The sequence below is a fragment of the Ziziphus jujuba genome, chromosome 11 (assembly GCF_031755915.1).
Source record: "Ziziphus jujuba cultivar Dongzao chromosome 11, ASM3175591v1".
Taxonomy (NCBI): Eukaryota; Viridiplantae; Streptophyta; class Magnoliopsida; order Rosales; family Rhamnaceae; genus Ziziphus; species Ziziphus jujuba.
This window is the reverse complement of record NC_083389.1, coordinates 19,947,755-19,968,132: the sequence shown is the minus strand read 5'-3', so window position 1 is coordinate 19,968,132 and position 20,378 is coordinate 19,947,755. Positions and strand designations below refer to the sequence as shown.

Below are 20,378 nucleotides of genomic sequence, written 5' to 3'. Positions count from 1 at the left end.
AAACATTTCATATTAATATTTGATTGGTTTATATTTAATAATATTTATCTTGTTCATTTATCTATATATAATTTAAATATAAATTATTATAATATATTAATCAACAAAATATTAAGCTGTTGGCCAACAAATATAAAATGCAGTATAAATGCAACCATATATTTTGTTTAAAATCCATAAATTTTTTTCTTACAGGCTTGAAAAAGCTAAGACCATACACGTTTCACACTCAAACCAACACAAGTCCGAAAACCTGCTCATCTATTGCACAATGCAACCTGCACAGTCACTACCCAGTAATACATTTTACGCCACAATCTGCTCAGATGCACTACCAAATGCAAATCATCTTTCCAATTACCTTCTCACCCTCTCATTGTTAATTTGGGAGGTGTGTGAAATGTATGGTCTTTGATATCAAACGAAAAATCAGGAGGTGTTTATGAAATTAAACCCTAAAAAATTCATCACTAATACCTTTCCAATTATCATTCATGAAAATAATCCTATTCGTTAGTTCTTAAGGTCAAATATAATGGATTTTTTTTTTCGATTTTTTTTTCAAATAGTTTTTTTATAATTGAATAATTTTGTATAAATACAATTTTGACATTTGACATTAAAATTGACAGGTAAAAAATGAAGGATGACCCTCTTTTGATAATATATGTAAATTATTAAAAAAAAAGTTAATGATAAATTAAGAATTTAAATATAATTTTGGCAAAATTGAAATTTTGGCAGGAATTATTTTTTTTTTTTTTAAATTTGGGAACCCAAGGGTTTTTAAGATTTTCAATACCTATGTTTCCCGAAGCAACACTTTGTTCCACTCTTTTCATTTATACTTCCAGCCGGATTGCTATAAAATATTTTATAAGGGTGTTTACTGTAATTTTCAAAATTCAAAATTGTTCTTAGGTCAAATTTAATGCTTTTTATTTTTGTTTTATTTTTTAAAAAGAAGATAGTGTTATAGGATAAGTCTATTTTTGATAATTTATGAAAACTAAGAAAGGTTAATAATAATTTTAAAAAAAATAGGGATTAAATATAATTAAAGTAAAATTGAATGAAATCTAAATGAACTTTGTTCCAGATTAATATTATTTAAAGTGCTAGCTGTAATTTATAAAATTTAATAAATTAAATTATAATTAGTACAATCCTTAGGATTTAGATGACATATATCTTAGAACATAATATGGAGCACCATTTTGAACTACCTAAGAACATAAAATGGAGCACCATTGTGAACTACATAATAATTTAATTTGCTGTCATTAAAATTTGCCAAAAACAAAATTTATAATCATTAAAAATTCAGTTTCCTTTCTTATTAGATATTTAGTATTAAAAAAAATAAAAAAATAAAATATCGCTAAGAATTAATAAATGCTACATTAGCAGTGGATCACATTGGTAAATCCCAAATGATGATTAAGTAACATTGCAGTCAAACTGACAATCTGCAAAATAAAAAATTAAAAAATTAAAAACATAAAAAGAGGATACAGCAAATTTAAAGGACAATAAGAAAGGCCACGAAAACGACATCGTATTCTTAGTCTTCCTTCCACAGCTTGAAGCTTAAAACCCTTGTTTGGGTTGCTGTGCAAGCAGTAAATTTCTCTATTTGAAATTTAAAACCCCAAGTGGGAAAATGAAGATGAAGCAGCTTTCCAAATTGAATTTCTACAACCATTTCCGTTCTAAAAATATGTTCATCAGCCCCTTGTTTTACTCAACAACAACAACTACAACAAAAACGGAATCGACAAGAAATTCCAGGAACCAGAAGGGCTCGCTGGACGCTCTCTACCGTAAGATTTCACCCATTGGAGATCATAAGGTCTCCATCGTTCCTGTTCTCGACAAGTGGATCCACGATGGCCGAGCCGTTGACAAAAGACGTCTACTGGGTATCATCAAGGAGCTCAGGCATTACAGACGCTATAAGCACGCACTTGAGGTACTCAATTTTCCCACTCTTTGTTTGGTTGCCTGGAAATTGTTCGAAAATGAATGTCCTTTTTTTTTTTTTTTTTTTTTTTTGGTATGCAAATGAATTATTGAGTTATTTATTTATTTGGGTATCCCTTAAAATTATGAACTTGTAAGAAAATTTTCAAGCAATACTGTGACCTAGTGAGCATGTAAATCTTCTGCTAGCAATTTTTGAAATTAATGTTTTGAGTATTAAACTTTTCAGACCCCTAGGTTTGCAATAATGCTCCATATGCAATTTAATTTGTGCCTATGTTCATTCAGGATGAAACTGATTTGGAATTTCCATTAAGTAAAGTCCATTATGTGAATGTCAATTATAATGAGATTGTTTTAACTCATGAAATTGAAATTCATTGTGGGAGTGCTTTCTTAGGTAGCATCAGTTTTACCAATCTTATGAATTGGCTAGGCATTTTTGATTAGTCACACCCCATTTGAGAATTGCATGTATTTTTGGCCTTCACTTTTAAATGCAAATGGTATCAGCAAATCTACGTTCTAACTCTTGAAGTTTTGGATTACGTGAGGCTTTTGATATTTATTTATCTTATCCAGCTTATTTACCTGAATCCTGATTTTGATTAGACCTTTTTGGTTCAAAGCTATCTATGTGGATGACTGACAAAAGATACTATCCGCTTACGTATGGTGATGTTGCCATTCGGCTGGACCTTATCTCAAAAGTTCATGGGATAGAGCAAGTTGAGAATTATTTTAACAGTGTTCCAAGACAATTAAAATCCCTTGAGGTTTACGGTGCTCTCCTCAATTGTTATGCTCATGCAGAACTAGTGGAAAAAGCGGAGGCTGTTATGCAGCAGATGAGGGATATAGGCTTAGCAAGGTCAACACTGTCTTATAATGTTTTGCTTAATCTATATTATAAAACTGGATGTTATGAAAAAATGGAAAATCTCTTGCATGAGATGGAAGAGAAGGGTATTGGTCAGGACGGAGTTACATATGCCATTCAGATCAGTGCATATGCAGCTAATTCTGATGCGGAGGGAATTGACAAGATTCTGACAAGGATGGAAACTGATCATGAAGTTTTGGATTGGTCTACTTATTCAACCGCAGCAAATGGATGTATAAGAGTTGGGCTTTTGGACAAAGGTTTGTCAATGTTAAAGAAATCGGAGGAACTGATATCAACCGCAAAGAAAAAGTCTGCAGCCTATGAGCATATTCTCACACAATATGCTGCATTAGGGAAGAAAGATGAAGTGTTAAAATTATGCGAACTTTTCGATAAGAATCTGAAGGTGTATAATCGGGGCTATATCAGCATGATAACCTCTCTATTGAAGTTTGATGACATTGAAAGTGCTGAGAAAATCTTTGAGGTGTGGGAAACCCAGAATTTAAACTATGATATCCGTATCCCAAATCTCTTGATTGCTGCTTATTGCAGAAAAGGTCTTTTTGAAAAGGCTGAAAGCCTTTTTAACCGGGTGATAGATAAGGGAGGACAACCTGATGCAAAGACATGGCATTATTTGACAGCATTGTATATTAAAAAGGATCAAATGCAGAAGGCAGCTGAAGCTATCAAACAAGAAATGTCCGTTGTCAAGTTCTTCTGGAAGCCAAGCAGGGATAGTTTGGTGGCTTATCTGGAATACTTGAAAGGGAAAGGAAATTTGGAGGGAGCAGAGGAAATTATTAGACTAGTTGGGGATAAGGGTTTTGTATCTGTGGATATTCAGGAGAGATTGTTGAACTATATTCAAGATGTGGAATCAAATTCACAAGTGCTTATTGAAATTTTACGAAATGCTTTGGATGGAGATGAAGAACCTTCTGAACTTTTAGCAGTGGAGGAGGAAGCTAGCGATAGCAGAAACATGCTTGATAATTTGTGAAAACTTCGGAAGTGCGAGTCAATGATGGAACTTTGAGTAAGTAAATAAAAAATATTAAACAGTTCGAAAGACAAACATCATCCATTTAGATCTTGCATTCAAAATTGTTATAAAATTTATTCGTTTATTTTTCTTTTTGTTATGTTGGAGTTCGGGAAATCGAATTCCAGATCATTTTATAAGAAACCAATAATTTATTTATATATATATATATATAATTACCATGCCTCTAATTTAAAATAAGCAATTACATGCAATTATATAACGGCACGTTTTGAATTCTAATAATGAACTTAAGAATTATTATATTTTATGGTGATGTTTTTCCAATGAAAGAGGTATATTTATTCCTTGACATTTAATACAAACAGTATATATACATGGTCGTATGTTTGAATTTTTAAATAGTAACAATCAAATATGGTAATTCTACATGAACAATCACATTAAAGTGTATATATATATATATATATATATATATATAATTTATTTAAGTTTGGTTTTGGAAAAATGTTTTTTTTTTTTTTTAACTTTTAAATTTCTGTTCAATCATTTTCAAATTATTTTTTTTTAATATATATATAAGTAAAATTGTACTTATATCTTGAAAGTATTAAATTATTTTTTTACAATAGATTGTATTATGATGATTTGCAGGATAGGTGGAACGATGATGAAGGAAGCCTTCAATCTGCAATACTAGGTTAAAGTTTAGGCTACATCAATAACAAACTATTAGTGGCTATCTAGAAATATCCATTTCTTTTTTATACTTGTGCTTGTAAGTTGCATATCTTAAATTTACGGAGGGGAAGAAAGAAATGGAACCTAAACCTCGAAGAACTTAACCTCACAATGGTCCTAGATCATGGTTAAATTTCCTTGCAAATGCAGGACTCCCAGTTTCTCATAGTCATTATAAGGTTATTTGTTTTCTTCATTTATTTATTTTTTCTTATTCTATTATATGGTGTGACTTATTGAAAAAGAAATGCAGATTTAACATTTTTAGCTATGGCTTAATTAAACTTAGTAGCTGAGATGAGGGTTTATAATTGTTATTGCCAACTAAACACTCTCTTAAGTGGACCAAATTTTGTAGGTATGGAAAGAGCATTCGTAAGTTAAGAAATCATGTCTATACACATAATTTATAGTTCCATTCTTTTAGGGATAGAGCCCGGGTATCATAGGGTGCCTAAACATCTTGCAACATATTGCGGAATGTTCAAACATTCAACCTTCAAAAAGATTATTTCCCTATAAATTTAGTAGTGCATGTTACATGAAATTGATTAAGGAAATCAAGCATTTGAATTGAATTGATTAAGGAAATCAAGCATTTGAAATGAAAAGCGAAAATGATAGAAAATATTGGTTAATATTTTAAATTGTATTATCTTTTAGATCAATTCGTTATGGTTGGGTTTTTTTTTGTCATTTTTGGTATATAATTTTGGTTTCAAGTGATATGTGGATGGAAAAGTTTATTATGTTTATTTTATTTCTTTATTTTTTATTGGATTATAATAATTTTTTGGTTAAAAAAAAAAAAGGTGATGATAATAAAAGAGATCTCGGTATCTTACGTTTAATGATTAGATTGACAAAAATTTTAAAAATAAATAAGTAAATAAAAATTTGTTGTGCAGTAGTTTTTAAAATTGTTTCAGGAAATTAATTCAATAAAGATCGTGTACGACCAATTTAAGAACACATTAGAAAAAGGACAGAAAACTACGTCGTTTGATATCTAAAAGTTTCTTCGTGTTTAATCCTTGTTTGGAAGCTTTAAACAGTAAATTTCTCAGTTAGGTTTTAGACAAACCACCAAAATATATATATATATATATATATATTGCCTGCATTTTCACCAAAAAAAATAAAAAAATAAAAAAAAACATGGAGCCTGCATTATTTAAACTAATTTGTTATTTTTTTATCACTGTTACTCTACCACAGAAAAAATAAATAAATAAATAAAAATGGAGTAGGGAAAAAGATAATGAAAATAAGCAAGAGAGAGATTTTAAAAAAAAAAAGGAAAAAGAAAAAAAAATTGTGGAATTTTCTTGCAATACAAACAGAAAATTACACAGAATAAAAAAGAAAAAATAAAAACAAAAACCAAAAATAAAATATAAGAAACTTATCCAACCGCCCTTAATTTTTTTGTTATTTTAGTTTGGAATGACAATAATCACGGGTTATAACCCTTCAAATTATAAGAACAATTATTATATATTTTATTTTCCCTTGGCATTTAATACAAATATTAACATATGTTTGAATTTTCAAATATGTAAAAATCAAAAACGATAATTCCATATGAACAATCACTCAAAAAACAAAATACATTTTATTTCAGTTAGGTTTTTGAAATGTATTTCTTTAACTTTTAAATTTCAGTTAAATCATTTCCGCTTTTTAAAAATAAAAATGTACTTGTATCTTGAAAGTATTGTATATACTTTTTATAATTGTATTATGATGATTTGCAGAAGAGGTGGAGCAAGATAAAGCAGCTGAGCTGATGATTTGCAGAAAAATTGCTTTGGCTGTTCAGATTATGATTCTGGGATGAGATTAGGAGGGTGGGAGCAATAGAAATGGATGTTCTGTGACTGTTATTGCAAATTATTTTTTTATTTTTTTATTTTTTTATTTTTTTATTTTTTTATTTTTTTATTTTTTTATTTTTTTAAATTGCAATTTGCAATTTACCCCCTAATTTGGACTTAGTAGCATTCGACACTTTCAAATTTATGACATTATAATTTAGATATTCAAATTTCAATTTATTTTATTTTAATTTATTTTATTTTTAATATAATTTGATATTTTGTCTAAAAATGGTTTATGTTTCTATAATAAATTGCGATTTAATCCAATTTGTTTCAATTTAAAACCTAGCTTTAAATTGTGGCAATTTAGAATATTTTTAGTTGTTTTATTTAATAGTTTTATCCATCTAAAATTTTTTTGTCATATCAGATAAATAATTATAATTTTTTTAAAAATAATTTTTTAATAATTCTGTATATTAATTACATCAAACCGATATGATAACAAAAATAAAAATAAAAGCTTTTGAAAAAAATTATTTATTTTTAAAAATTCTATTAAATAAGTTAAATTAATATTTTATTTATTTTTATTGAATTTTATATATTTATTATATATTGACTAAAAAAAAAAATATATATATATATATATATATGATTTAAAATCTAAATTCTACTTGTAATTTATCTTTTCACAATTTTTAAATCGGGAATCGTGGGCTTAATTGGTTTGGATTCATAAATAGCTATAATGTAGTGCAGCTACTACCATACAACACTATACATGCTTTTTCCCAAAAAAAAAAAATATATATATATATATATATATATATATATTTTATTAAGTGAAGTACTCAAGAGACCTCCATTTAAATGGTATAAAAGGGAAAGAAAAAAAACTTAAAAATATTATAAAATAATAGAAAACATAGTCAAATCTACACCTTTAGAAAGGATAGAAAAAGCTTCCGATTCTCTCTCTCTCTCTCTCTCTCTCCTTGTATGAATTTTTCTTGCTCGTGCCTTCTTTCTATTCATCAGGTTCGTAGATTCTGTTGGTATGGTTTCATTGATCAATCGTTTTTTTGTTTTCCAATATATTATATTTTAATGAAGTTTAATTTTAGTCGGATATAAAACTTTACATACACATTAATACTTTTCAAACTCTATACTATATAAATTTCACTAGAAAAAAACATTGAAAATAATTTAAATCCTCAATTTCCACCTAGAAACTATTAGACACAAAAAAATTTCATATTCCAGCTAAATTTGATCATTTTCAAATCAGAAAATAAATGTAAATAAATATAATTCAATAAAACAATAATACTTTTTTATATGGTAAATATTCCAATAGATTTTATTATGCCTTTATTATTTTTTTTTAAAATATATAATTAGATCAAAATGCAATAAATTAAATTTTAAAAATTCAAATTATAATGTTTTAAATTTAAAGATCCAAAATACAATTTTTTTTCCTAATTAGAAGTTATTAAATTGCAAAAATATTTACCCCGATAACATGCTGTACACTAGAAACATATTCTTGGTTTATTTGGATATCCAAGTAATTTAGACAAGTGAAAGAGCATATCTTTTCCTTTTTTGAATTTTGGATGTGAACGTAGGGAGAAAGGCACTGTGGTTATGAAATCAAATTTTCACAAGGCATATCAATTGTACCATGACAGCCATTGCCATAAAACAGATAAAACGACGTCGTAGAGTTTCAATGGTAATACGACAAAACGTTTCGGCATGGTGCTTTAGCCAGACGGCAAAGCTCAAACCAAAAAAAACAAAAAAAAAAAAAAAGGGACGACGGCGTTTAATACGTAGAAGTTTCTTGGTCTTCATCGTCGTCCTCTCCTTGGCTTTTGAAGGCTTAAAACCCTTGTGTATGGCTGGTGCTGTAAATTTCTCTGTAAAAAAACCCTCGTGGAATCGAACCCATTTTTCGTTCCTGCAGAACGAGAAGCTTGTTGAGTCACTCGTATTTGTACTACTACTACTACTACTACTATTCAGCGTCCCCAAGAAGTTCCTGAAAAGAACACGTGGACGCTTTGTACCGTAAGATTGCCCCAGTCGGAGATCCTAAGGGGTCCGTCGTTCTGGTCCTCGATTAGTAGGTCCAGGATGGCCAGTTTGTTGACAAAACTGGTCTCTACGATATCATCATGAAGCTCAGGCTTTACGGTCGCTTTACCAATGCTCTTCAGGTATATATTGCCATGAAAATTGTGGGAAAATTATTATGTTATTATTATTATTTTTTTTTTTGTTTACTTTACTTTACTTCATCTCACAACTAAATAGTAGCTAAAAGTTGATGGGTCTTTTAAAGTTTTTTATTTTATTTTAATTTTTGTTACTTTTTTGTTATTGTAGTACCCAAAATTATGAACTTGTTATGCAAATTCTTACATATAGAATATAGTGGTATTTTACATGGAAACTAGCATTGGGTTAGAGTTTGATAAAGGCAAATTGTGTACAAAAACTTGTTGTTAATGTGCCTCACCTCAATATCCGCCACTGTTTTTTTTTCTTGTTGAAAATGGTTTGCTTTATTTGCAGTCTATAATTAATAATTAGAAGTGAACATCTTATTTCTTAATTACACAAAGAGTGCCCTCATTTTGAAGAAATCAAGTCCCTTTTGAGGCTTTGATTTTTGTGACTGAAACCATAATATGCCAATTATGTGAATGCTAATTATGATAAAGATTCTTTGACTCATGAAATTCGTAACGGGATTGTTCTCTAGGTAGTATCAGTGAACCAATCTTATCTTATGAATCGGCCTGGCTATTTTACTAGTCAACTTGTTTTGAGAATTGCATGGATTATGGAGCTAGTACACACTTTTAGATGCAACTGATGTAGCAGCAAATAAAGCTATTCTAACTCTTGTATGTTTTGGATTTTGCCATGGCTTTAAGAAATTTATTATATCTTATTCAGCTTATTTACCTGCAATCCATTTCTGATTAGGTTTTTTTGGTTCAAAGGTTTCTATGTGTATGACAGACAAAAAATATTATCCGCTTACACATGCCCCTGTTGCCATTCGGCTTGACTTGATCTCAGAAGTTCATGGGATAGAACAAGTTGAGAATTATTTTTAAAATGTTCCAACAAAATTAAAATCCCTTCAGGTTTACAGCGCTCTCCTCAATTGTTATGCTCGTGCCAAACTAGTGAAGAAAGCAGAGGCTGTTATACAGCAGATGAAGCATATGGGATTTGCAAGGTCAATACCGTCTTATAACATTTTGCTTAAGGGCATTGTCCATGACAGAATTACATATGCACTTCAATAGACAAGAAAGATGGAAACTGATAGGATTCTGTCAAGGATGGAAACTGATCCAGAAGTTTTGGATTGGTCTACTTATTCAGCTGCAGCAAATGGATGTAGAAAAGCAGGGCTTGTGGATAAAGCTTTCTCAATGTTAAAGAAATTGGAGGAACTGATATTAACTGCGAAGATAAAGTCTACAGCCTATGAATGTATTCTCACACAATACACTTCAATAGACAAGAAAGATGAAGTGTTAAGATTATGGGAACTTTTCAATAAGAATCTGAAGGTATAATCAGGGCTATATCAGCATGATAGCCTCTCTATTGAAGTTTGATGACATTGAAAGTGCTGAGAAAATCTTTGAGGAGTGGGAATCCCAGAATTTAAACTATGATATTTGTATGCCAAATTTTTTGATTGCTGCTTATTGCAGAAAGGTCTTATTGAACAGGCTGAAAGCCTTTTTAACCAGTTGATAGAAAAGGGGGGGAAAACCAGATGTAAAGACATGGCACTATTTGGTGTCCAGTTATTTTGAACATGAACAAATGCAGAAGGCTGTTGAAGCTAGAAAACAAGAAATTTCTGTTGCCAGGTCCTTTTGGAGGCCAAGCAAGTATTATTAGGGTGTTTCTCTAGATTACTTGAAAGGAAAAGGAGATTTGGAGGGAGCAGAAGAAACTATCACACTAGTTAGGGATAAGAGTTTTGTGTCTGAGGATACTCATGAGAGAGTGTTGGATTATATTAAAGATGGGGAATCAAACGCCGCATTACCATTTGTTATTTTAGTGAATGCTATCGATGAATACAAAGAACCTTCCACACACTTAGCAGTGGAGGAGGAAGGTAGCTAAAGCAGAAACATGCCTGAAACAAATGCCAAATTATTTGTAAAAACCTTAGAAGAGTAGCTCAATGGTGGAACTTTTGAGTAACATCATTCACCAAGATGAAGCTGCTTGATAATTTTATCGATGAGGTTAGCATGCAACCAATTTAAAATCTTTCACACTCAAATATCTACTTAATTTTTATTTTTTTCCCCCGTATCATGCGTGTTAATGTGAATTGTAAATTTATCATAAAAACTCCATAATTTTAACTTTTTCTTTGTTAATGGCAAACCATTTATCAATACTCTTCTGGAAATCATCAGCTAACTTCTGGTGATGTTATGATTGAAGACTATATAACTTCCATCAAATTAATAATTTTATCGTTCTCTCTCTGAGAATCCTCATGGAGGGTACAAAAAGAGAAGACAGAGTGGGAAAGGAGTGATCAAAGAATCTGATATCAAGAACCTCAAGAAGAGATGAAAGAATTCAATCTGTCATAAGATGAACTCGACGCAACGAGTAAATTTTTTCATCATTCAGCATAATTCCTCATATTCTTTATAATATTATTCCTGCTATTTATGTGATTTGGGTGGTGATAGAAATGTTGAAAATGTGCTATTACTAGTGAAAACATCTACAATTTGATTTCTTGATTTTTATAGGGATTGAGTGAAATTTAAATGAAGTGACGATGCTTTGAATGTTCTTACCTGACTAATTAGGAAACAATTTCGTTTTTTTTATTATTATTATTTATTTTAATATATCGTAATGTGGCAATTGGCAAAGTTTAGAGTTTCATTTTAGACATAAAATATCAAAAGAATATCTCAAATCATTAGATACAACGTTATAGATAGAGTAACGTTTTAGACAAACCAACACATTGCTTGCATAATTTAAAACCAATTTGATTTTGTTTAATTGGTCACTGTTAGGAGAAGAGTTAAACGAAAATATGCGTGAGAGATTTTATATATATATATATATATATATATATAAAATGTCGTGGAATTTTTCTTGCAATTCAATCAGAAATTCACAAAAGTCGGTTGGTTTGAAATAAAACTAAATTATTTGTATACCCTATTACGTAACATGATTAAGACCTGAAACCAGCACTCTATCAAGTTCTCTTTTTTATTGTGATTCTGCTTCCTCAAATGAACAAAATGGCACTATAGCATTTATTGAATTACAGCTGTAGATAGAGACAACATTAAAGAAGCCACTTTTTATTCTTTTTCTTTTTTCTTTTTTGATAGATCATTTTTATTGATCTTTATTTCTGAGCAAGTTCCTACTTGGAAATTTTGAGTGTAGTACTTACAATGTATACTTTTCTAGAGGTAGAATTTCATGAAATGGTTGAGCAAATAGGATAAGATTTTGTCGTTAAGGGAATTGTATAATTTTCTTTATGTTTACTGTATATGATTTTGCTACTTTTGAAAGTCAATTAATATGAATAAATTGAAACATTGTGATTGGTACTTGATAATACGTAGTAAGGAAGTCATTTATGATGGACTTCTAGAATTATAAAGTTAATTTTTTTTTTCTTTTTTTTCTTTTTAGTTATGCCAAACTTCAATGATGGTCAACGAAATTCCCTTCGAGCAAAATAAATATTTTTTCCCTAGAAAAAAAAAATCCCCTTAAAATATTTTTATTCATGAGATAAAAGAAGCATAAGCCGCTTGATTTGTCAATACTCTTCTCTAATTTCTTGACAAGTGCAATCACAAATCTTCCAAATGGTAGTATATATAAACTAGTGGACTTCCAACTCTTTTTATTTTTGGACTGAAGCTGAGTTCCAACTTGATTAAACATTACAAATAAATCCATACTGCACAACAAGACTATTACTTTTTCGAAAATAATTCTAAATTTGAATCTTTTCATTTCAATATCAAAATAAATAAATAAATACACACATTATTGATTAATAAATTTTGGTTACGGCTAAAAATGATGTAAGGAAATAAAATATTTGGAGTATCCATGAAATATTTCAGAAAATGTTTCTAAAATTAAGACCCTTATGAAATCTCCACAGTTGGTCGACCTTGAAAAAAGTTTTAAAAATATATATATATAAAATAAATAAAATAAAACCTCACGAAATGCATCAACAATTATCTATATGTCTACCTGAGATTCCTAATGATGTTGTTGTTAATTTGGAGAAAATTCAAATTAAATAGTTAAAAGAAGTGGACATTTGAAACAAGAAAAGCCATGGATTAGTTGACTTAAATTTCATAGACTTGGACTCAATTAATTAACATCCATGTGATATGTGTGCAGCAAAGCGACATAATTCAAACTGTTTCTCAAGTCTCCCTACGCATGTCGTGGCCATTCTAATACTTTTACTTTTCTCTCCCTATAATATTATTTTATTTTTTTATGGGAAATTATTATTTTATTTTTGCAATACTTCATGAAATAACCATATTTGTCTCTAGTTATTGCTACAATATGCTTCAGTGATTATGAAATATAATTATACTTGGTGCCATTAAAATATGTGATTAATAATGTGGTATGTTCTATATATTATTATATGCAATAATGTTGTGCAACAATTATCAAGCATACAGAATCTATATTTACATGTGTAAGTTTGAGCCAATTGCGAGCTCAAAAAAAAAAATAAATAAATGTTTAGGCCAAATGCCTTTACTAGTGATGTAAGTTGAAACTTTATCATTGTTTCACCACCCATAGGTCAGCCAACATGGTTCAAGTGATAAATACAAAAATAAAAATAAGAAAAGGGAAAAAAAAAATGCTTGAAGTGTACATATATATCTCATAATAATTTATTGAAAATATATTTCCATTATAAAATATCTCTAATTTTGAATGCAAATTATTTTATATGTAATATATAAATCGATACTATTTAAATTTAAATAGTATAAATGTATATTAATTAATTATAAAGTTAATTTTTAATGGTAATATATATAAAAACTATTTATATTTATTAATTAATTAATTATTTTATTTATTTATTTTTTGAAAGAATTGATTTTTTTTAAAAAAAATATTTTTTAGTAAATTTCAAAATAATTGATAGATTCTCCAAAAGTATAAAATATATCAACAAAATATTTAAATATATATATATATTTATTTATTTATTTTTATCCGCATTAGTTTGACAAAGTATTTGTACAGCCGATTGATAAGTTTTTTTTATTTTTATTGGTGGTTTACTTTTATTTTTTTGATGTGGCAAAATAAATTTTGTTGAAAATATTCCAAAATAAAAAAATATCACAATGTGAAACCTAGAAGTGTCATATCAATTAATGATGTAAAACGAAAAATTTAATTGAATAAATGGCAAATCACACTTGTAATCTTAGTCAGTTTCCATTATAAAATAGAAATTAGCTAGTTCCAACAAATTAAAATCATATATTATATATATAATTATTCCTTTATAAACTATTTTCCAAATTTTAATAAGACATTAATGTCCTTATCACAGTAAAATATCTTCCATTATAATTTTTAGATGTGGTTTTCAATATATGAAAAAATAGTCAAGGCCGATTCAAATGTCTAATCGTTCAGTACATCAATTTATTTTGGTTTGGTGAAAATTAGTACATCAACTTAATTTCAATACAAATATTTTCTTTTTATAATTTTTATGTCACCATCTTTTACCCTTTCAAACAAACATACATACGACAACAAGTCATATTTATTTTGTACCTCATTCTTATCATAATGACAATAGAAAAAAAGAAAAGATACAAAGAAAAATAAGCAACATATGTGTTATGCAAAGGACAATCACCTAATAAACTCAGCCCTTGATAAGAAAAAAAAAAGAATAATGAAAATTTGAAAGAATAAGGAAATAACAAGAAAACTATATAGAATTCATGTATAGTAAGGAAACCATATTGAATTTATGTTTTCAATGTTCCTTATAAAGCTTATTTGACTGGATTTGGATCCTCTATTAGATTTTCCTTCTTTTTTTTTTTTTTAATGCTTGTCTGAGTTTGGTTTTTTATCATAATCATTTATTTTCAAACCATTTAATCCAAAAATTAAAATAAATGACACATCATTTAATATATCACATGACTTTTCTATAATCACCAAAGCTTCATGTGTAATACTATTGGTCTTCCTCTTCTTCAGCCTCTCCTCTTCTTTTAGTTTTACCCAATCTCCTCCCATTTCCATAATTTTCCTCTCCTCCTTCCACATTTGCAGCAATTATTATTATTATTAGTATTATTACTATTATTATTATTATTTCTCTTTTTGGAATCATCATTGAAAAACATTAAAATTCAAATGTTACATTTGGCAAGTAATAAAAGTAACATCACAAAACTATTTTAATTTTTTTTTATAATATAAGTTGTGGTGAGCTCTATAGTCCATATGAGAATTTGAAATCAAAAAGAGAAAATTAAAAAAAAAAAGGCTGCAAGTGCGGGACGAGAGAAAGAGCTAATGGAAATAGGAGGAGATTGAATGAGACTAAGGTTTTATTAAACATGGCTTTTAAGGCTTCAAAACTACTTTTTGGAGCACTTGTATAATTTTTAAGAAATGTTTTTAACATTCAAAAATACTTCCAACCAAAACGAGTGGCTCTTTCATAAAGTAGTTTTTAAAAAACAAAATTGTACCGAACATAATCTACGATAAAGAGATAAAAAAGAAAAAGATGAGTTTTAATGATTATGTGAAAGTCATGTGTTATATTAAATGATGTAATATATTAATTTTAGGCCTTAAATTGAATAATTATAAAATAAATGGTTATAATTAAAAGTCAAACATAAATAAACAGGTGATCTAAACAGTGACATCTAAAATAATAATTGTACATAAAATTAAATAAATACCAATGAAGGACTAAATATAAAACAATGAAACTACCTTAGAAACAAGGGCTATTGGTAAGGTTTTCATTATTTTATTGCTTAAAATATTCTAAATCTTAATTTTGAGTCTAGTTTTTGGTACTCTCTTAGAGTCCATTTGACTAGGACTAGTCTCAATCTGCAAGTGGAATTCGCTCGTATTATTGCCAACACAAAATACAAAAAAGAGTAAAATAATAAAGAACAATAAAGTAGACTTTGCTCGCATAAATTAATACCATTCATTTACTTTGAAGAGAATTGGGAAGGGGAGGGGGGATGAACAAAATAAGAAAAAGAATTTGTAGCACTAGTTTAACCCTCAAAAATTCAGTTCTTTCTCAGTAGAGCAGGAATGAGGTATCAACCTCAATTTCCCAAGGAAGTTTTAAATTGTATATAATATATATTATATATTGAAGGGTAATCTTTTTCTCAAAATTCCATCTCCTCCACAAGAGCTACAAAAGCTGTAGACTTTCTTTCAAAACTTCAAAAGTCTTGGAGGGTTATCTTTTTCTTCCCTGTCAATTTTTGGCCTTGAGAATTTTCTTCCCCAAACTAAAGTCAAATTCTTTTCTTAGTATATATCTATTATAGATTAAACAACATATTTTACACATGTGTAGGGTTTTGGCCACATGACATTATAACCAAGTGGAAACTCATCAAACCATTTTGTGCTTACCACTTTCCATAATAAGTCGTCAAAAAAAGTTTTGTATGACAAATAATAAAAGTATAGTTTCTTGGTTATTGCAAAGTATAGATTAATTAAATGATTATTAAGTACTAAAATGATGATAGATTCATGTTTTTGCTTCCTTTTTAACTCCTTTCCTCAACATTAATAATTTATATAATCTGATAACTATATTGATAGTGACAAGGACAATAAAAAAAAGGCAAGGACAATATTTAAGTCTATATGTTAATTTTTCAAACCATTTGAAGCATGGAATTTCTGTTGGTTAGTCTTTTTATTATAGCAGTTTGTATGCATTGGCTATCAGCACTCAACTGTGCATTATAAAAAATTGTTTACGACCGATTCTCGAGCTCAGTTTGTTGTCATTGCACTCCATTTGAGAATGGCAAGATCCTGTGTTCGAGACTTGATTGGTGAAGAAGAAAAAATATATATATAAAAAATTGTTTACCAATGAAGGTGTGTCTATTTTGGTCAATCATTAAAATAAACTTTACAACTTTGGTGTTCAATTATTTAGGACCCACTTAATAGAAAAATCTTAAATTGCAATTTGTTTACAGTGAGATAAGAATATTGAGGTTCATGGGGGAAAGGTCATATCGCAAAAAAATTTACCTTAGAGAAGCATATATATATATATATATATATTTATATATAATCTTATCTCCATATCCCTTTTTATCTTTTTCTCTTTTTTCTTCCTTTTAGTCTACCTTTTTTCTTCTCCTAATCTCTAAATGGAAAAATCTCTAGCATGGTCCATATCATTTTCAAAGACAGGCACACATGGGAAAGTTGCCAAATTCAAACCTTTCTCTTGATTAAATATACAATCGATGTGATGGGTTGTAAACAAAGAATAGAGCCATAAGTTTGAAACTCTCTTATTCAATCTAGAAACTGAAAATGTTTTCTTTTTTGTTTTTGGTGAGATTTTTTAGACTTTATAAATTTAACAACTGATAATATTTTAATTCATATTATTTTTTAAATAAATTGAAGAATATATTTGTATGTATGGCATTACTATTTTGAAAATTATAATATTAAAATTATCTAAATATTCAATAAATTTATTGATCAACTTATATGATGAATAATGTTGTAATATTTAATTAGTTTATTTTTTTTAATTTATTTATTTATTTACATATTTATTTATTCAAATTTAGATTATATGAATATGTCAAACAATGATATTTGTATACATATTATTTTGTAAATAAATTTGATAAATATTTTGATACATATAATATTGTTATTTTGAAAATTAAATTAAAAGGTTAATACGATATGTCTTTCTAATTATTAATATTATCATATTAATATAATCATAGACTAGTCATTAATGGTGTATATTTATATTATAAAAGAGAGAGAGAGAGTCATGTATGGATAGGTAGACTAAATAATTACAATTGTTAAGAAACACCAGCAAATATCCTTATTAAGGGGAAACAAAAAACTGATAAAATATATGAATCTTCTTTGTAAAATTTTTGTATTTAATTTTCTTGCTCAGCATCATTCGTTTAGCTAATCACTAAAGTCCATTGCATAAACAAATTTACATTTTATATGTAATTCTGATAAGTCCAAAACTCACAAAAATGTTTGATTACATGAAGATGAGTGTGACAATTGGTTGAAAACGCGTAGGATTCATTACTGTTTTTGGAATTACATGGACTTAATTAGTTGAGACAAAAATTGCTGCCATACCAGTAACCCAATATGCCTCAACGTACAGCATAGATTCCAAGATTTTTGACCTATCTAAATCCCACTGAATTATGATCAGGTTCAATAAATATATATACAGAAAAATTTTACTGTATAAATTATAAAAATTTATAATATTGATAATAATTTTTGATATTTTTAAAAAAATTATTTTTATATAATAGTATTGATGATGATTTTTTAAAAATTATTATTAATATTATAGATCTATATATAGACATCCACTCTATAAACGAATTTTATATATAAAATATATATATACATATTGTATTTAAAATCACGACACCAAAAAACTAATAATAATAATAATAATAAAACACCCACTTGTTAGAGGTGATTGAGTCTGTATTGGTTTAATGGTTTCTGGTCATTTAAGGATGCCAGTTAGTCTCTTTCTTCTGAGTTCTGAAATTGTTGTTTTGTTTTTCATTCCAAGTCAAAATAACTTATTCGACATTCCTACTGTTACCCCAGCAGTTTCCTCGTACGTTCACCCAGATTTGAATAACTATAAAATACCAAAGCGTATATATCAAATTCAATTCAAGTCTTTTTCATATTTTTATTATTTTTCTATGTCTTATTAATAATGATATAATTAAAAAACAAAATATCTAACTTCTTTTTGTTATTTGGGATTGAACTTTTGAATTCTAATAAAGAATTGAAGAATTAACATATTTTGTGGTGAATACTCTGACAATGAGAGGGGTATATTCCTTGGCATAATACAACCATTAGATATACAAAAAGTCATATGTTTGAATTTTTGAATGAAAGTAGACAATCAAATATTATAATTAGACATGAGCAATTACATAATAATAATAATAATAATAATAATAATAATAATACGGCGGTTTGATTTTTAAAAGTGTCTCTTTAATTTATAAAATTTCAGTTAAATTTTTTTCAATTTTTGCTATAATAGAAATGCTTGCCCCTTAAAAAAGTAGTAAATTATTGGAACAATCAAATTAGCAAAAGATGAAAATAATTTTGAGTGAAATTCAATGCTAGAAACAACAAGATATTTTAGTTAAATAATCAGTTGGAATTTTTAAAATTGAATATGTAAAAAAATAAAATAAAATAAAAGTGAAAAATTCGACACAATTACTATCGTTGTGTGGAAAGAAGAGGGTAAAGCGGGCGGTTTAACCGATGCCACGTGGGATGATCGGACGGTTAATCGAAGTGAACCAGCCGGTGGCGGTATTTCCATGCTTGTCGGTGATGACGTGGACAAAGAAAACGCGAGGGTTACATGTGAGAATCAAAAACTCGTCCGCAGAATATTTCTCCAAACCTGGCCCCACTTTTCCTCCGTACAAGCTGACGAGCAATTTTATTTCGATAATGTTAAAATATATCCGTGCTCATCTTCCTATCGTGGAATCTCATTTCAATCACCGTTTATTATTAATGACGTTGATTGCATCTGCGGCATCATTTTGCTGCAATCGCATGTGTATCACGCTAAAGTAAATATTTACGTCAAATTTGAGTTTTTAGACACCAAAAGTATATTTAAAATTTAGTATTAAACAGAAGGTTATTATCATATAAATTGTCTTGCAAATAATTGAATTGTATCATAAAGTATATTTAAAATTTAGTATTAAACAGAAGGCTATTATCATATAAATTGTCTTGCAAATAATTGAATTGTATCATACAACTTGGTTTTTCCGCCACATTTCTATCAGTTTTTTACAATTTACAATCATTAATATATTGCTACTGTTTATATAAATATATATATATATATTCTTACTAAATTTTACTTCAAATAAAACATATTTATAAAGTTATAGAGAAAAAATAAATTCATAAATAAAACTATAAAAATTTCTTATGTCGTAAATGTTTTTGTATTTCTGAAAGTTTTTAAAAAATATATTTTCTTAATATCTAAATACAATGCATAAAATTATTAATTGAAATTTAATCGACCATATATATAACCTACAAAATAAAATTTCAAAAATTTATTTACGAAAGTAAGATTAATATTATGGAAATTAAATTAAAATAAAAATTTATATAACTTGTTAAAAACATAAAATTGACCAATAAAAACATATAAAATTAAAATGAATAATATTTTCTAAATCATAAAAAAAGAAATTCAAAAAACTCACTTCATATACAAATGTTAGTGCAAAAGATAATAATAATAAGAAAATGAATAAAAATAAGAATAAGAATTTAAAAAATAAAAAAGTGGTTGCAGAAATTTTATTCTTGAAAATGTTTTGCTATTAAAAAGTGGTAGTAGTAATTGAATATTTGAAAATGATTTTTGGTATTAGAATGTGAAGAAAACGAGAGCACAAATAAGCATATTCATTAAACGAGATCTCAAATTGAGGAAAATCTCGCCAGTGAGACTTGTGCGGGCTCC

The 20,378-nt window shown here is 27.9% G+C and overlaps 1 protein-coding gene and 1 long non-coding RNA gene across 3 annotated transcripts; both read left to right on the top strand.

The window, feature by feature from the left end:
• The first annotated feature begins 1,592 nt into the window (after positions 1-1,592).
• Positions 1,593-4,890, top strand: LOC107432977 (pentatricopeptide repeat-containing protein At2g20710, mitochondrial). 2 transcript variants are annotated; one of them, XM_016044210.4, is made up of 3 exons: positions 1,593-1,972; positions 2,613-3,911; positions 4,533-4,890. In XM_016044210.4, exons 1-2 carry the CDS (start codon positions 1,664-1,666, stop codon positions 3,873-3,875), a joined length of 1,572 nt encoding a protein of 523 aa, XP_015899696.3. In that variant the 5' UTR covers positions 1,593-1,663; the 3' UTR covers positions 3,876-3,911; positions 4,533-4,890. The 2 variants fall into 2 exon arrangements, with proteins under 2 accessions (XP_015899696.3, XP_060669040.1); XM_060813057.1 differs by lacking the exon at positions 4,533-4,890 and having other exon boundaries at positions 2,613-4,092.
• Positions 4,891-8,258: 3,368 nt separating this feature from the next.
• On the top strand, positions 8,259-11,308 carry LOC107432984 (uncharacterized). The gene is made up of 3 exons (XR_007238232.2): positions 8,259-8,670; positions 9,463-10,740; positions 10,918-11,308. It is a non-coding gene; the product is annotated as an uncharacterized LOC107432984 (long non-coding RNA).
• The last annotated feature ends 9,070 nt before the right edge of the window (positions 11,309-20,378 follow it).

Coding starts and splice junctions, on each gene's coding strand:
- LOC107432977 (XM_016044210.4), top strand. CDS start 1,664: ATGAAGATGAAGCAGCTTTCCAAATTGAATTTCTACAACCATTTCCGT. Junction 1,973..2,612: donor GCTATAAGCACGCACTTGAG/GTACTCAATTTT, acceptor TTTGGTTCAAAG/CTATCTATGTGGATGACTGA.